This window comes from Garra rufa, chromosome 2 (genome assembly GCF_049309525.1).
Source record: "Garra rufa chromosome 2, GarRuf1.0, whole genome shotgun sequence".
In the NCBI taxonomy this organism is placed as follows: domain Eukaryota; kingdom Metazoa; phylum Chordata; class Actinopteri; order Cypriniformes; family Cyprinidae; genus Garra; species Garra rufa.
Window position 1 is genome coordinate 65,877,017 of NC_133362.1, and position 16,534 is coordinate 65,893,550.

Below are 16,534 nucleotides of genomic sequence, written 5' to 3' on the forward strand. Positions count from 1 at the left end.
GCCATTACTAAATGCGAGTTGGCAGCCCTGCTTCATGAAACCAATCTGAAATGTTTTCTCAGTCAAAATCCATGTGAATTATGTACCCTAAAACACAATTGAAAAAATTTATTGAAAGAACTGTCAGTATGTGCAAGTAATGTACTATAAGCCACTTCAATAAGCAGAGATCAATTGGAAATAAAGAACAATATTTAAGTTTAAATTTGTTTATACTATGGTATTGTGAAAGGAGGTGAAGTGAGGCCAAGTATGGTGACCCATACAAGGAATTTGTGCTCTGCATTTAACCCATCCAAGTGCACACACACCGTGAACACACACCCGGAGCAGTGGGCAGCGGGGAGCAGTTGGGGGATCGGTGCCTTGCTCAAGGAACTCACCTCAGTCATGGTATTGAGGGTGGAGGGGGCGCTGTACATTCACTCCCCCCACCTACAATTCCTGCCAGACCTGAGACTCGAACCTGCAACCTTTGGGTTATTTAGCCAAAGGTGATATAATTGTCCTTCAAATTGCCCACCCAAACCATCCAGCTTAAAGGGTTAGTTATCCCCAAAATAAAATTCCTGTCATTAATTACTAACCCTTATGACCCATAAGACCATAGTTCATCTTTAGAACACAGATTTAGATATTTTTGATGAAATCTGAGAGCTTTCTGACCCTCCACAGACAACAATGCAACTAAAATGTTCCCACTTCACATTGCACATTTGGTCAAACGGAATTTACCCCTCAACAGACAGTAAAAGACAAGACAGACATACTGTACAAAATGTACATGACTGTATTTTCTTATGTTTCAAGGTGCATTTACACATATAGAAACAGTGAAGTTGCTACAGTTATGAATTAAAGCCACTGTTTGTAGGGAATGCAGATGATTACTGCGTGGTGTGCTCCTTGCTTGAAAAATATGCAGATCAGAGCATGATTGAAATGGTAAAGTATAACATAAAAATGTTTCTATTTACAGTTTTTCTAATAGATTTGACCCATTTCTCAAAACTCAGGTCACTGTCTTCAAAACACTTTGTGATTGTATGTTTTCACTCATTTCATACAAATTACAAATCATGCACATCATTTTCTCAAAACAATGTACACAAAACTCAAATATTTTTACAATAGTTTGTACAGCCAACCAGTATTTTAAAATATGTTACATTTTTACACAAATCACAAACATTTATGTACCATTTCCCAAACACAATAAACTAAATTCTGTAATTTGTCATTCGATCAAATGAACATGGTATATTTTTGATTGAGCCTAAACTAATAACTATTGGAATACTTATACAGACAACACAGGAAATGCAGTTTTCCTCATATTATTATATTATATTATTCAGTTTTATATGTATTATGCTGCTGTCTGCAATCAACTCACAGGAGAAAAGTGTCAAATTGATTTAGAAAACCTGTAGCATACATATATATGCACTAACTCTTTGTGGAATTTTATGCATCTAATGCTTCTTTTTATTATATGTAATTTGATTTTATTTATTTTTTTGTCTTGTAGGTGCAGTGTGATTTGTGTGGTAGGTGTGCCCAATATAAAAAACATAGCTGCAATACATACACATGCAAAAAGTGTGAGAGTGCCCAAAAGGCCAGAGTGAAGTGTGTGTAACATGTAGAATTTTATGACAGAAAATTATGTCATTAGAATGTTCTATGTTCATGGAAATTATTAAAAATGATTGTTCAAATATCAAAACGTGCTACCCCTGATATGTTAATGATCCTATGACAGAATACACTGCTCTTGACATCTTAAAGATATTACAGAACATATCAACATGCTCCTCATATTTATACAGTGCATATTCAAGGAGTAATGGTGTAAAACAAGGTGAGTTTGCACTGGGAGCTTTATTTGATGGCGTGCACGTACCTCTGCGTGAGCGGTGAGCGGGAAGGGGGAGACGGGATGGTATTCCCATCGCAGAGATCACGGACCGAGGGCACCAAGATCGGACCGAAAGGGCACTTTAGCTCGAACTCCCCCGATATGTGCTACGGTAGCATTTTTTGACATTACATCACCAGTAAATACTAAACTGCAACAAATATATTGTCCTGTCCTCATTTACCCCTAAAGCAAAAGAAAAATAAGCTTCCTGACAGTGTTTTAATGATTTTTCAAAAGGAAAGGAAAGGAAAGGAAAGGAGGTGAGGGGAGGCCAAGTATGGTGACCCATACTAGGAATTTGTGCTCTGCATTTAACCCATCCAAGTGCACACACACAGTAGTGAACACACACACACCGTGAACACACACCCGGAGCAGTGGGCAGTCATTGGGAGCAGTTGGGGGAACGGTGCCTTGCTCAAGGGACTCACCTCAGTCGTGGTATTGAGGGTGGAGAGAGTGCTGGTTATTCACTCCCCCCACCTACAATCCCTGCTGGACCTGGGACTCGAACCTGCAACCTTTGGGTTACAAGTCCGATTCTCTAACCATTAGGCCACGGCTGCCCCCAAAAGAGGAATAAATACACAAAAAATATAACAAGACACTGATTACAGTAGTCCAAATAGTGATAGATCAAATTTGCCATCACACCCTCTTTGTAACAGTTACACAGCAGCATTAACTAGTTTAATGTGAATTTAATGGTAAGGTACAAATATTTTAGTGTTTTAAATGTGCATAAAATTTTTTAAATATTCCCAGATTTATGATGTTAATAACTTTAGACAAGCATCATTATTTCTTGAGTACAAAATTATATTCTATATACAACATTTCTATTATGTGTTTGTGATTCTAGAGAGCAGTGCACCAATGGACTTTTATTTTGGTCTGATGATGTGACGTCATAAAGCTTCGCCGCGCTCCTCATCTGTTGTGATTCACCTGAAGAAAGGTTTGTGGTTTTAAAGTTTTTAAATCAATGCAAACTATTACATCAATTAAAGAATTTGCAAGCTGTGTAAAATAAATGCATCATTATTAAATATAACGTTGTAATGCTTTATTTAGTGTTACTTGAAAATTAGCCTTTAGTAACAGAGAATGTGCGTCTCATTTCTCTCTCTCTATCATGAATCAATCGCGTGATGATAAGAAGTGATGAGGGGAACTGAGAATCCGAATCATTTGAATCAAATCATTTGTGAAATGATTCAGTGATTCGATTCAGCGGCACGCGGACTACAAACGACAACAACAAACACAAACGAGTGAATCACAACCGAGAATGATTTCATGAAAGTGTAATATATTAGATATGATAAACAAATAATTGAATACCAGTAATTAATTAAAAATAGCCTGCCTAAATATGAACCTTCTGGGTAATTTGTATGTTTTATAAATTTATAAGTCCGTTAAGTGTCTGACTCTTACTAGTGCATTGACTACTGAACTAGCAGCTGATTGAGACGCACACAGAGATTTAGTTTGCATTGATTTTTCTTTCTATTAATTATTCTCATCTTAAACAGGACAAAGTTTTCAAACGCACAGAAAAAACTCCTGGAGAATCAACAGAGATCCATGTCACACATTATTAGGAAGATGGCATTTATTAAAGAGGAGAGTGAAGACATGAAGATTGAAGCCTCATTGAAACATGAAGATACTGAGGAACAAACAAAGATGGTGTTTATTAAAGAGGAGAGTGAAGACATGAGGATTGAAGAAGTATTTGGAGTCAAACAAGAAGATGCTGAGGAACAAACAGGTTGGTTTTTATTCTTAAAGCTGAACTCATTGCAAAATGAATATAAAGAATATTTATTAATAATGTCACACAGGTGTAGAAATGTTTTAAGTGCTACTGAGAAAATCCTGCTTTCACACTGGCCATTTGTTATCATGACATCAGGCATTTAAGTTGTAGCGTTAATCTGGAATAACACTCATAAAAGACTATACAAATGTAGCAAACATTTTCATACAGTTCTTCTAAGATCAGTTCATTTACCTTTTTTTGTAGACCAAGACAATGTAGGATATACAGAAAAACAGTACAACATTAAAGAAAACAGTGCTGTAAATATAAAGCAAGTCTGACAATAAAACAAAGACAAAAAATAAGCCAAAACAAAAACATTAACATTTAAGTTAAATTCTGATGTAAATATGTGAGGTTTAAGATACACCTTTTTTATAAAGTTAAAAAAATAAGGAGGACAATTAGGAAAAGAAGAATAAGATGTATAAATAAATTACTTGTTAAAGAAAGGAAATGAAGAAAATAATTAAATATCAATATAATCAAGTAAATAAATAGATGAAAACAGTGCGTTCAGGAGGCATAGGTCAAACTTACACCAAGGTACTGTATTTTAACATGAGAACGGCAAAAACCAGTGGTTCTCAAACTGGGGTATGGGAGGGGATGGAGGGGTACGAAAAACAAAAGGCTGAGCTTTGACATTTATTCAATTCTACCCCAAATTAAGGTTAAGGTGATGAGTAGGCATAAATCAGGTTGTTGTGTTTCCCATGCATTGATTTATTTGCGGCGACTCAAATATCATACATCATGACTACAATATCAAAACTGACCACAACAAATAGATTTTCCAAAAGGTTTTTTACAGTGTAAAAAACAAACTTTTTTACAGATTTTTTTGTGAAAAAAGTATACACAGTAGAGATCTGAAATTTTGCATATGATCTATTGGGTATATTACCCAGCACATGGATTTTTTTTCAGACAAATCTGAGGAGGTCAGGTGGGGAACTTTTCCAGAATTTGATGATTCCAGTTGGAATGACCCATTTGAGACACCCTTAATAAGTAAAGGTTTCTCAAATGACATGCAACACCTCTTACAGTTGCTTAATACAGCAGTCCTCGTGCCCCAAGGCTCTGCATATTTTGTGTGTACCTCTTATCACATATTACATTTGTTCCATATGAACGTAAGTGCCCTGCAAAGTGGACTTCATAGGATATTCCGCGATGATTCCAGTTCGAAGCAACCAAATACGTTTCATTTAAAGGTCATTAAAGCGTGCAAGACATAAATTTAAATTGTATTTATTTATACAGGTCCTTTTCCAAAAATTTGGATATTGTGATAAAGTTCATTATTTTCTGTAATGTACTGATAAACATTAGACTTTCATATATTTTAGATTAATTACACACAAGTTAGGAATTTTGGGTTTTCATGAGCTGTATGCCCAAAATCATCAATATTAAAACAATAAAAGGCTTGAACTACTTCAGTTAATGTGTAATGAATCTAAAATATATGAAAGGCTAATGTTTATCAGTACATTACAGAAAATAATGAACTTTATCACAATATGCTAATTTTTGGAAAAGGAGCCGTAGATGTCACACTTCACACTTCTCTACTAAGATTTGTCTGTGTTTGAAGACGCTGGCTTAGTTGATATAGGATGTAGTTGTGTGTTAGTTTTGACACTTTCACATCTTTGAATGTTTTGATGTCTGTTGTTGTGTCATTAAACTGGGGTTAACTTTTACTTGTCTTTTTTCATCTTAGATCTGATGGCCCTGAAAGAGGAGAGTGAAGTACTGAATGAAATGGAAGAGAAAAATCATGATTTCATAAATGGAGAAAAATCTTTTAGTCGTTCACAGACTGAAACGACTTCCTCAAGAAAAAAGACTAGAAAGACAGGAAGAAGTTATTTCACCTGCCAACAGTGTGGAAAATATTTCAATCAAAGAGATAGTATTAAAAGACACATGAGAGTTCACACAGGAGAGAAACCTTACACCTGCCAACAGTGTGGAAAGAGTTTCACTCAACCTGGACACCTTGGAGTCCACATGAGTGTTCACACGGGAGAGAAACCTTATTTCTGCGAACAGTGTGGAAAGAGTTTTACTCTAAAAGGAAGCCTTACCAGACACATGAAAATTCACAAACAGCCTTATGTGTGTGATCAGTGTGGAAAGAGTTTTGATCAACATGAAAACCTTGAAGTCCATAAGAGAGCTCATAAAGTGAGTCCTTACACATGCTCTGAGTGTGGAAAGAGTTTTAGTCAAAAACGGTGCTTTGAAGACCACATGAGAATTCACTCCGGAGAGCAACCCTACACATGCCCTCACTGCGGAAAGAGGTTTATTTATAAAATAAACCTTCAAGACCACATTAGAATTCACACAGGAGAGAAGCCTTTCACCTGCCAGCAATGTGGTAAGAGTTTTACTCAATCTGGAAAGCTTGGAGTCCACATGAGAGTTCACACTGGAGAGAAACCTTACACCTGCCAGCAATGTGGAAGAAGTTTCAGCCAAAAAGGAAACCTTAACAGCCACCTGAGAGTTCACTCTGGGGAAAAGTCAGCTACATGTGATCACTCCCTTGCAAAAACTAACAATGTTTTTTTTCGTTGTAACCATGGTTTAACTATGGTTTTAGTAATAAAACCATATTAACTACAAAATAAATCATGGTTCTGCCACAGTAACCACAGTAAAACTATAGTTTTGTGGTAAAACCATAGTAACTACAAAAGAAACGAAGTTAGCGCAAGTTCTGCCAGGAAGACTCAATTGTTCGCATCACTAATTACCTCCTCATCTATCCAATCATATCATTTACTGTAGCTTAAAAAGGGTAGCGCTTACACATGTCTGAGTTCGCAGATGCTGTCGCTCCAGTACCTCCATCCTCCCCGCCTCCACCAAGATGGGATCCTTCCTCCAACGACTCTACTCCACCAAGCTGGGTCCTCCCTCTACCAACCACATCACCATCAGTCAAACTATCCCCTCCATCCCGAAGACTTCAGATCGTTCTTTTCCTCCATTCACCCACCATCACCAGATGGCCCCTTTCCTGACTCCGGGGGGTGAGCGGCGCCCCCGCCTTCGTCTTCAGGCGGGACTCACAGATTCCGTACCCTCTGAATGCAAGTTAAGAATGGGGCCTACGCCAAATAACCTGATTGCTTGCTGAGCTCCTAAATAAATGCTATTGTCACAGTATAAATTCTCCCGAGTCTTTCTGGTTGAACTATGGTTTTACTACAGTATTGACAGTGAAACCATAGCAATGATTGAATGACCCATCTATAGCATAACTTTTAAAATTAAATATTGATGTAATATGTGTGCTTATACTTACCTGGAAGAAACAATTAAGCATGATTTTGTAAACCAAAAATTTAAAAAGAATACATATAAGAATGGCCTTAGCTGCTCTTCCTCTTTCACATCTGAATTGTTTTGCTTCCTGGGGATTGAGTTGGTCTGGCAGGCCCATATCCTAACATACATACATAAACAGTGTTCAATACCTTACGATACCAAAAGCACATAACACACTCAACACTTCTTGAAACATTTTCTAGTGAAGACCTTATTCCTCTTCATATAGAGCCAAATAAACCGAAATGTCATGTCATCTGTCCATTGAATAATAATAATAATAATAATAAAAAACCCATCATGCTATATTTATCATAAAGAACAGGCTTTTTTTTTAACCACTATTCTTTTTTTAGTTCTGTATTTTTATGATGTTTTTGCAACCTGGTCATTTGGCAATACATATTCATAATTTACCTAAGCAATAACAATATGTATACAGTTGTAAGTTCACATGAAGTGCTATTTGGGACAGGACCCACATCTCCTATAGATCACAGCATCTCCCAGAACCTCAGCAGACAACATCAAAGCAATAATACACATTTACCACATCTGCCTACGACAGCACAAATTACCAAATGCCGCTGTGTGCTTTCCAAGTACACTGTCACATGCAACACCTACAACAAATCCTCCTGAATCACCATGTACAACTATGGCAATATTACTATTAAAAACAAAAATGACTTCAATATGTATTAGACACTCTACAGACTCCATCAATGTATTGGTTTTAGCACTACTACCTGTCAACATCACTATTCACAATAGCAATGTAACACTCATCAACTCATGTTCAAACTCAGTCTCTTCAAGTGGGTCCCCAGGAGCAGGGTTGAAGATCTCTGTGCTAGATTTTTTTTTTGCGAACTACACAATCTACATCCATCACTTCATCCACATCAGCCCCTCAAACATCTACACTAGCGCTCACTGAATCTCAAACATCAAGCTCAATCATATCACCAACTAAATCCCAACCATCAACACAAACACGCACCCCACCTAGACAATAAAATATATTCACAGATGTCTTCTGGGAGGTGATGACTACCCCTTCACATTGTTGAGCATTTATGTCTGATTTTATTTGCCAAAATCAAAAAAAATAAAAATGCACCTGTGTGTGTGTGTACCTGGTATTCATCACGTTATGCGGACCAAATGTCCCCACGAGGATAGTAATACCAGTAGATTTCAGGACATTTCTCAGGTCCCCATGAGGAAACAGGCTTATAAATCATGCACGATGAGTTATTTGAGGAAGTAAAAGTGTGTACAATCTCCTGTGAGGGCTAGGTTTAGGTGTAGGGTAGGTGTAGAGCCATAGAAAGTACGGTTTGTACAGTATACAAACCATTACGCCTATGTAACATGTAAACCCAACGTGTGTGTGTAGTCACTGACCTAGAACATGCATCGAATGGTAAATATCATACAAAGAAACACACATACACATGCATAAACACAGGTTCTACAGATTATTTTTGTCTCTCACAAAAGTCAATAAGCATGCCAGCTTTCTTTTTTTCTTCAATGGTGCTTTGCAGTGGATCCTGTCTGCATAATTCTCTTCACCGCTCTGTAAAATCAGACAGTCTCTGTCCTCTTTGGAAGGTGGCACGCAAATTTTTGTTGGCCTCGCTGTCACATGCTTCGAGCTCTGCAATTGCAGCAGTATCCACAACTGTCTTCCTATCCACGCCACATTTGAAGTACGCCTGTGTTTTTGTTGCTCCACCTTTCAAACAGCCCAAGACCTTCTTGTATCTCTTAATGGCTTGCTCTGGAAGAAAGACTGACAAAGAACAGAGAATAAACCATAAGTAGCGTCAGGGGTTTGGTGTCGTGGACTTTCGCTCCGCCTCCCTCACATCCCTGCACCAGTAGGAAAGTCCACAACACCAAACCCCTGACGCTGAGCACCTGCCCTTTTGGCTCTTTTTTAGCTGTAAATAGAATGACCCTCGTGATGGCCTTTCACGTGACGACCCCACCCGGAAGTTCAGGACTATCCGATCATGTTTACAATATACAGTAGTCAACATTCGAAGTGGATCAAAACCTTTCATCAAATTTGTCCTGAAACCAAAAAGAATACCCATTCTTATCTTAGAACAACTTTTGATAAACTTTTTTGATCCACTTCGAATGTTGACTACTGTATATCTATGTTTATAGCGCCAAGGATGTGGCTGCTGGTAAGTGGTGTTTTCACCAGATTTAACGTTATTTATTATTATAAGAATGACGTGAAGGAAAGAGATTATGCACGAGTATTTATACTTTTTTATAGTTTGTGTATGCGTAGTCAGCTCTGAAATAGCTGCCGATAATGTTAATATTGTCATGTAAAAAAAATCGTAAATCTATCGTAAAGGAGAGGGCTCCTGCAGGTCCTCAAAAACTCCTCAATTAGGGTTGTATCAAATTTAAGTCCTTAAAAAGTTTTATATATGTTAAATAGTATAAGAAAAGACTTAATTATAATTTAGGAGGTCGTACATTTGGGGATGGAAAGAGGAGAATCGCGATAGTGCTTGATTAAACTTCAAAAGGCAATGATGTCATTGAATAAATATGCACGCTGCACGTTTCAAAGTCAAAACAGGGCACTGATGTCTTTATATGAATGTATCTGAAGGGAACCCACTGTCCTCAGAAAAGTGTCGTTGGCATTTTCATTTCACGTCTCATAAAACAGGGTTAATGCTGCTTTGTGTTCAGCCGTTCCCATGGAAACCGTAGTATTTCAGCGCGCCTAAAGCGCCCCCTTGTGACAGAGAATTAATTTTTATTTCCACATTTTTCAGCTCTATGGTCAAATTATTGCAATTATCGACCTAGTTTTTATGCAGCAAACACATAGAGTTGTAAATGTGAAAGATGTTAATGTACCTTCTAAAAATCTAAACAATTAAGAACTGTAAGTACTAGTACTATGTTTTAAATAAATTAAAAGATTTAAAAGTTTTAAAGTCAACATTTTGAATGGACAATCGTCCAGGATCAGGAAACAGTCCTTCGTAAAATGTGCTGCACACACTCGAATATTTGCGTTGTCTTTGCAACTTTACAGATCTTATCTATGCACAAACAGCTTGTAACACTCCAAAGACAAAGGAAAACATGAAATCGCATCATTCGACCCATTTAAAATAATTGAGCCTTGATGTGATGAAGGAATAATCCTCTCAGCATCAAGCCTAGAAAGAAAGGGTCTAATGTGAGCAATGTTACGAAGATGGGAAAAAGCAATTTTAGTTATGCTTTTATAATGAGAATTAAAAGTCAGCCGAGCATCAAAAATCATGCCTAAATTATGCACCTGGACAGAAGGGGATGTTTGGTTGATTTATCAGGAAACAGGCGGAGTCATGAAGAAATCATATTTTCTCATGACATGAGATCTGCAGTTTAGTTTAAATATAAATTATTGTGCACACATAGCACTCCCAGCTGTCATTAAAACATAGCATGCCACAAGAAAAGTCTAAATTCATATCATTTGTGTTCAACTTGTACGTAATGACTATATAATTTCAGTGCTTTTCTCCATTAATGAGATTTTAGTATTTATTGTAAATGTGTATATGAGGAGCTCTTTTCCAAAATGCTATAAATCCATTTTAATAGTTTTCAAGAAAATTAATTTTTTTTCCTAGACCCATATATTTTGTTAATATTAAATTTATCCCGTTAAAATGGTCTGTTGGCTCATTCTGAACATGTTAAACAATGATTGTTAAATGAAACAACAATATTGTCGATCACATTCAAAGTTTATATTTATTTTTTTCAAAACGCTACAAATCCATTCTTTTTTTCCAAAACATTGCTCGTTTATGTCTTTAAAAAAAAACAAGAGAACATGCAACATGACGTAAGGGACTCATACTATAAATTAATATAAATCTTTATTTTTAATGCCAGTCTTTTCAGAGGCTGCCTTTCCACTTGCGTTATGTCCAGGAGAATTATGGCCCTATCCTTGTAAACCTTGTTTGGTCTTTCTTAAAACTGTCTAAATTTATTATCAGGTCGTCTGGTGACAGCATTAGTGTGTTTTAGTCTGAAAACTCCAGGGTTGCTTTCATTGTAAATGGTCCAAAACTTTTGGAGACTTTTGAAAACGATGGCGTGGCTGTCCACGTTCTCTCTGCGTATCCTTGACGACCATGTAAACAATCACATCATGCTCGTTGCTTTAGCCATTGATATGTATAAGTAGATTCCCCTTTCGAACACTTCAAGCACGTCCTTTATCAAAACAATAGGGAATCTACCTATACACGCTACTCGCTAATGTAGACGAGGATTCTTTTCATTTTAAAACGCCGTTTTAAAACCAAAACGCACTAGTAAACAGTGACGAACCTTCTTTTTTGTTGTTTTTCTTGTGATTTTCTTTGTCTAGTCTGCATTTTCTAACAACAGGTACAGGTATCACTGCCTCATCCAGGCCATCAAAATTGTTAATCGAGTTTAAAGCTCTCATTTTGAAGACTGAACACAAACATCTCACGCTTCAGGGCGCCGCCATGTTAGATTGCGTCGAACGCTCGCCGAATTCTGATTGGTCGAGAGGATATATCGCATTAAGATTAAAAACAGGTTTGGCGCTTATAGCGTTTTGGAAAGAAACTGCATCTTGCAGAACATTTTAAACACGGAAATACAGCGATTTGGCATGAAACATTTATGGAGTCGTGAATAGGTTCAGTACACTGCAAAATGGCATAATTAACTCATTTTTTTTTTTTAATTTGGCGTTTATCGCGTTTTGGAAAAGAGCTCTTCATATTGAAATGAAAACAAAACGAGTTTACTTTACTATTTTTTATAAATCCTGATATGTGCATCGAAAATTTTGTGCACATATTTCTATACCCATTTTGTGTTATCTATCCATCAGCATGTCACTGAAGTTGTTACAGCAACAAATGTTTTTAATTTAATAATTAACTTTCTTATTGAAGTTATCATTTACTGATTAAAAGCTACAGGTGATAGTGTTTTTTCACTGACAGATGTGCTAACATAAACATGCATGTTTGTTAAGAAAAGGACATTTGAGTCTAATTTGTGTTTTGAACTTAAGTATATTTAACATAAAAAATACACATAGCAGTGTCACATTAATTCATTAATTTCCCTATAGAACTCTACTTTTGTCAATTATTTTATTATTATGGAAATTATTCATTTAGTATATTCATTTCATTTTATTGTATTTTTAAATCTTATATTCATGTAGTATGCGTTCATTTAGCATTGGTTTGGGTATGTTATCATATCTGGGGTGCGGCCCCTTTAAGAGAGCGTCATTTTCGGGTTTGTCTCATCTCTCCTTCAGTTCGTGTGAAGCGCGGTTGAGGAAAGACGAGCTGTGCGAATGCTCCGGTTAAAACATCTGTTCCGCTTCAAATAACATGTAGTTTGTGCAGAAAATGATATTTAAGTTTGAGCTGAACATGAGCGGAGGTAGTGTGATTAGGTGTGTATGTTTTCATCGAGTGTGTACAAGCTTTTGTGGCTAATACAATTCGTTTGATTGTATTTTATTTTATTTATTTTTTTTTTTGAGGGGGAAGGCCCTTCTCTGATGCATTTATTTTTTGTTTATGCTCGTAGGTTCTTTTATTCACGTTTTTGTTAATGTTTTGAACCTATTAAAAATGTTTTATTTCAGAGGAATACGTCATTATTTGATTGTAAAAGAAATATGAAATTTGTGAGGTGTTTAAGTTCGTGGGAAGCGGGTCTGTGCTATCACTCTGATTGAAACTTTTGTTCATTGTAAGAAAACATTTATTTTGTGTTAAACACAGTCAAATATTAATGGAGATCCTATGAGTGCGTATATTTTTAAGTATGTGTGTGTGCAAATTTTTGGCTAAAAGAATCTGTTTCACAGTTTTGTTTTTTAATTTCGAGAAACAAGGGAACATTTTTATTTTCTTTATGTATTTTTTTATGCTTCACGTTTTTGTTAATATTGTTTTGAATTTATGACAAATGTTTTATTTGGGAAAAAAGTTAATGATTTGTTGATCATGTGAATATGAAAATGTTTTTGAGTTAAAGTTTTTAATAGGCTCTATGCACGCGTACTTCCGCGTTTGACGCAAGGCTGCTATTCCGTTTCCGGTTGGAGAGGTTTGAAGCGGAGAAAAACGCGATTATGGCAGAGTCGACGAATTTTACTCGGTGTTTGCAAGAGTTGCCCAAATGTACAATCACTGATGTGCAGTACAACGCCACAGAGCAAACTTGAGAAAGGTTTCAAGTTTTATGTGTCTTCGTATCTGTGCAATTATGAAGGTAAATTCAGCTAACCTGAATCGCCTGAACTGAACTTCTATTATTTTTTTACGATTCGTCCAGCAGCAGGCGTGTTTGTAATTTTGTCTGAAAGTGTGAGGTAAAATCAGGGCCACAAATGAGATTTCAGTGAAAGCTCACTGCTACCGCTCTATGAGGAAAGCAGAGACTCCACACCAACTGAGAGTAGAGTAACGTAGCTTAAAAGTGACGTTCAAAGTTCTGTTGGACATGTTCAGTCCAGTTCAGTTTTTACTTTTCTAACGTTACCACTGTTCAGCTTGGATAACCACAGCTGTTATCTTAGCTAGTATGGATGATTATTGTACAAAATAATAAGAATAAAAAATGTAATGCAGTTCTACGACAGATGAATAGCACTGCATTATCACTGCTAATTATAGCTGAAACAGTGGTAATGGAGATACAAGGCGGCAAAGTTGGTTTTATAATCCCACATTCTTTAGGAAACGTGTGGAAACTTAGAAAAGTGTTAAATTTAGCAGATGCTGTACACTGCGGCACACAGCAGTGGTGGCTAGAGGGGCTGTCCTCCCGTCTTTGAAAAGATACTTTAATACGTTTAGATGTCATTTTATATGTTTATTTAATATAATAAAGCAAATAAGCATCAACAAAATGAGTGGAGTCTGTTTTTGTGACTAACGTTACCGTAGTATAGAAGACAATACAAGTTATTAGAAAAAATAGTACACAGCACTCTACAATCGCGCCGGAACGGAAGTAATCCAGCATCCTTATATTCCACCGGAAGTACGTCATTCACCGCCGTGCATACAGCCTATTGTCACACAACACAGAGCAGAAGGCAAAGAAGATCATGCATTTAATAAAATGCATGGTCATTTAAATTTTGTCAATATTAAATTGAATGAAATTTTCTGTGGGCAGTATTTAACCTAATGAAAAATGTTGGATTATGCAACAGACATTACTTAATTTTGTGTATTTATGCAGTTAATAAACTAAACCGCCCTGGGCAATGAATAAAAAAAAAACAAAGATAAAGACAAGGCCTATATGTATTTAAAGCCTTAACCTGTAAGACCTTTGTTTCAGTTTGGAACACAAATTAAGATATTGTTGATGATTTCTGAGCCTACACAGATCGCAAGGTTTCACCACATTCAAGGTCCGAAAAGGTATCAAGAAAATGGACAAAATAGTTCACATGATATCAGTGGTTCAAATGAAGTTTATCATGAATTAATATTTTATAAAGTAGGCCACATCAAATAAAATAGGCCTACATGAAACATTTTTTATGAGGGATATGCGATAGGAGCTCGCTCAAGTACTGAGGAGCTAAACCATTGAGGGCTTCATAAGTAATTAGTAAGATTTTAAAATCTATATGATGCTTTATAGGGAGCCAATGCAGTGCTGACAGAACTGGGCTAATATGGTCATACTTTCTGGTTCTAGTATGAACTCTAGCTACTGCATTTTGGACCAGCTGGAGTTTGTTTACTAAGTGTGCAGAACAACCACCCAATAATCTATCCTAAAATCCTAAAAAGTCTAGTGTGCAGCCAGTTTATGCAGACCCTCCAGGAGCTGAGTTTGACATCCCTACTTCACAGAATCCCTTGGTGTCCTGTGCACTGTGGAACAGAGAAATGCATTGTTTTGTTTAAGAACTGATACTGTAATAAATTGATCCTCTCTACATTTGTGATAGACAGAAATACTTACTACTTTTGGCTGCATTTTTGTGTGATGGACATCATGGTACAAGCAGGTCAGAAGACATCTGTATGAAACATGAAAAGATACATTTAAAAAATTTTGACCACAATTCCTACAAAATCGATGTTGATGCTATGATTTATGTTTTTTGTGTTTGTGTTCCTAATTCGTGACAACTCAGCTGCTGTCTGTGGCCAGTTGTCACGCCGGCCACCATCCTAGGGGTCCTCGCAAGGTGGAGAATCGATTCATGTTAATGCTATGATTTCTGTTTATGCTGTTACAATGTCAGTTATATATGCATTTAATTAATCATTTTATAAATCTTAAACTCAAGCGTATTTTATATTAAAACTGTACAGTGTAACCTAATTTTTTTAAAACCTTTTCTTGTCTTCATTAGCTGGACAGTTTACTGTATCAAACTGTGTTGTTAAAAACAGCATTTTATCGTTTAAACTTAAAGGTTGTATCAGCGATTCTAGCCTGAAACATAAAGTGTCACTTTCAGCTGACCTTTCTTCACGATCCGCTGGCTGCCTGCCCCATAAATTGTCTGTGAAAAAACCGCGTCTCTCTGGTCACAGTACTTGACTCAGATATGAGTCAAGTACACAGCTCTTGCCTGTGTACTTTTTAGAAAGCAAAGTTAAGTATGCATTGATAATCTAAAACAAAACACATTGATTTACTGTAAAAACAGTTGTATACATTTATTTATGCCTAGAAAACAAATGATTAAACCATAATATTTTAGAAGAGCAATTACACACAATATTTGCAGATTTATTGATGGTTACATCGTCTACCTGACTTTCAAGCATTTCTCCAGGTCTGATGCGTTCAACATCCCATTTAAAGACTTTATATGGGCCAATTTTATTGCATAATATGCCGCCTTTTTTCTTGGCCCATATTTCTTCTAGCACTGTATGTGAGTAAGAGAGAGATGCTCAGTTGCATTTCCTTTGCATTTATATAAAGATGTACATGTATGTCGACAGAAGCATACATACAGAGTGAACAGTTTGTCTGGGGCTGTGTGGGAGCAGGTATTTGGGGATTTTCAGGGAAGTGGACTAAATGGTCTTTGTTAATTTTGGGGAAATTATGTCCTTTAAGTCAACTGATGTGCCCTCCACATTTATCACAGTGTATGGGCCAATGTAGTCTGGGTCCAGTTTGCCTCCCTTTCTCTGCCTGCTTCATATATTCTGCCGCAGTACCCTGTCTCCAACTTGGATGTCAACAGACAATCCCTCTTCCAATTTTCTCTTCTTTGTTTTGTTCTGGACATTACTAATATTGTCTTGTAAGTTTGGTAAATCCGGTCTCGCCTTTTAACGCAGTCTGCAATAAACTCCTCTGCTATGGTATCCTCGATTGTCTCATTG

General features: G+C 36.6%; 1 protein-coding gene across 1 annotated transcript; it reads left to right on the forward strand.

Moving 5' to 3' along the window:
• The first annotated feature begins 3,474 nt into the window (after positions 1-3,474).
• On the forward strand, positions 3,475-6,929 carry LOC141325682 (uncharacterized). Its single transcript, XM_073834443.1, has 2 exons — positions 3,475-3,701; positions 5,485-6,929. The coding sequence occupies exons 1-2, from the start codon at positions 3,515-3,517 to the stop codon at positions 6,387-6,389; spliced, it is 1,092 nt and encodes a 363-aa protein (XP_073690544.1). The 5' UTR covers positions 3,475-3,514; the 3' UTR covers positions 6,390-6,929.
• The last annotated feature ends 9,605 nt before the right edge of the window (positions 6,930-16,534 follow it).

Excerpts from the sequence above, each read along its gene's own strand:
- LOC141325682 (XM_073834443.1), top strand. The coding sequence starts at position 3,515 with ATGTCACACATTATTAGGAAGATGGCATTTATTAAAGAGGAGAGTGAA. Across the intron at positions 3,702-5,484 it reads AGATGCTGAGGAACAAACAG|ATCTGATGGCCCTGAAAGAG; the intron begins GTTGGTTTTTAT and ends TTTTCATCTTAG.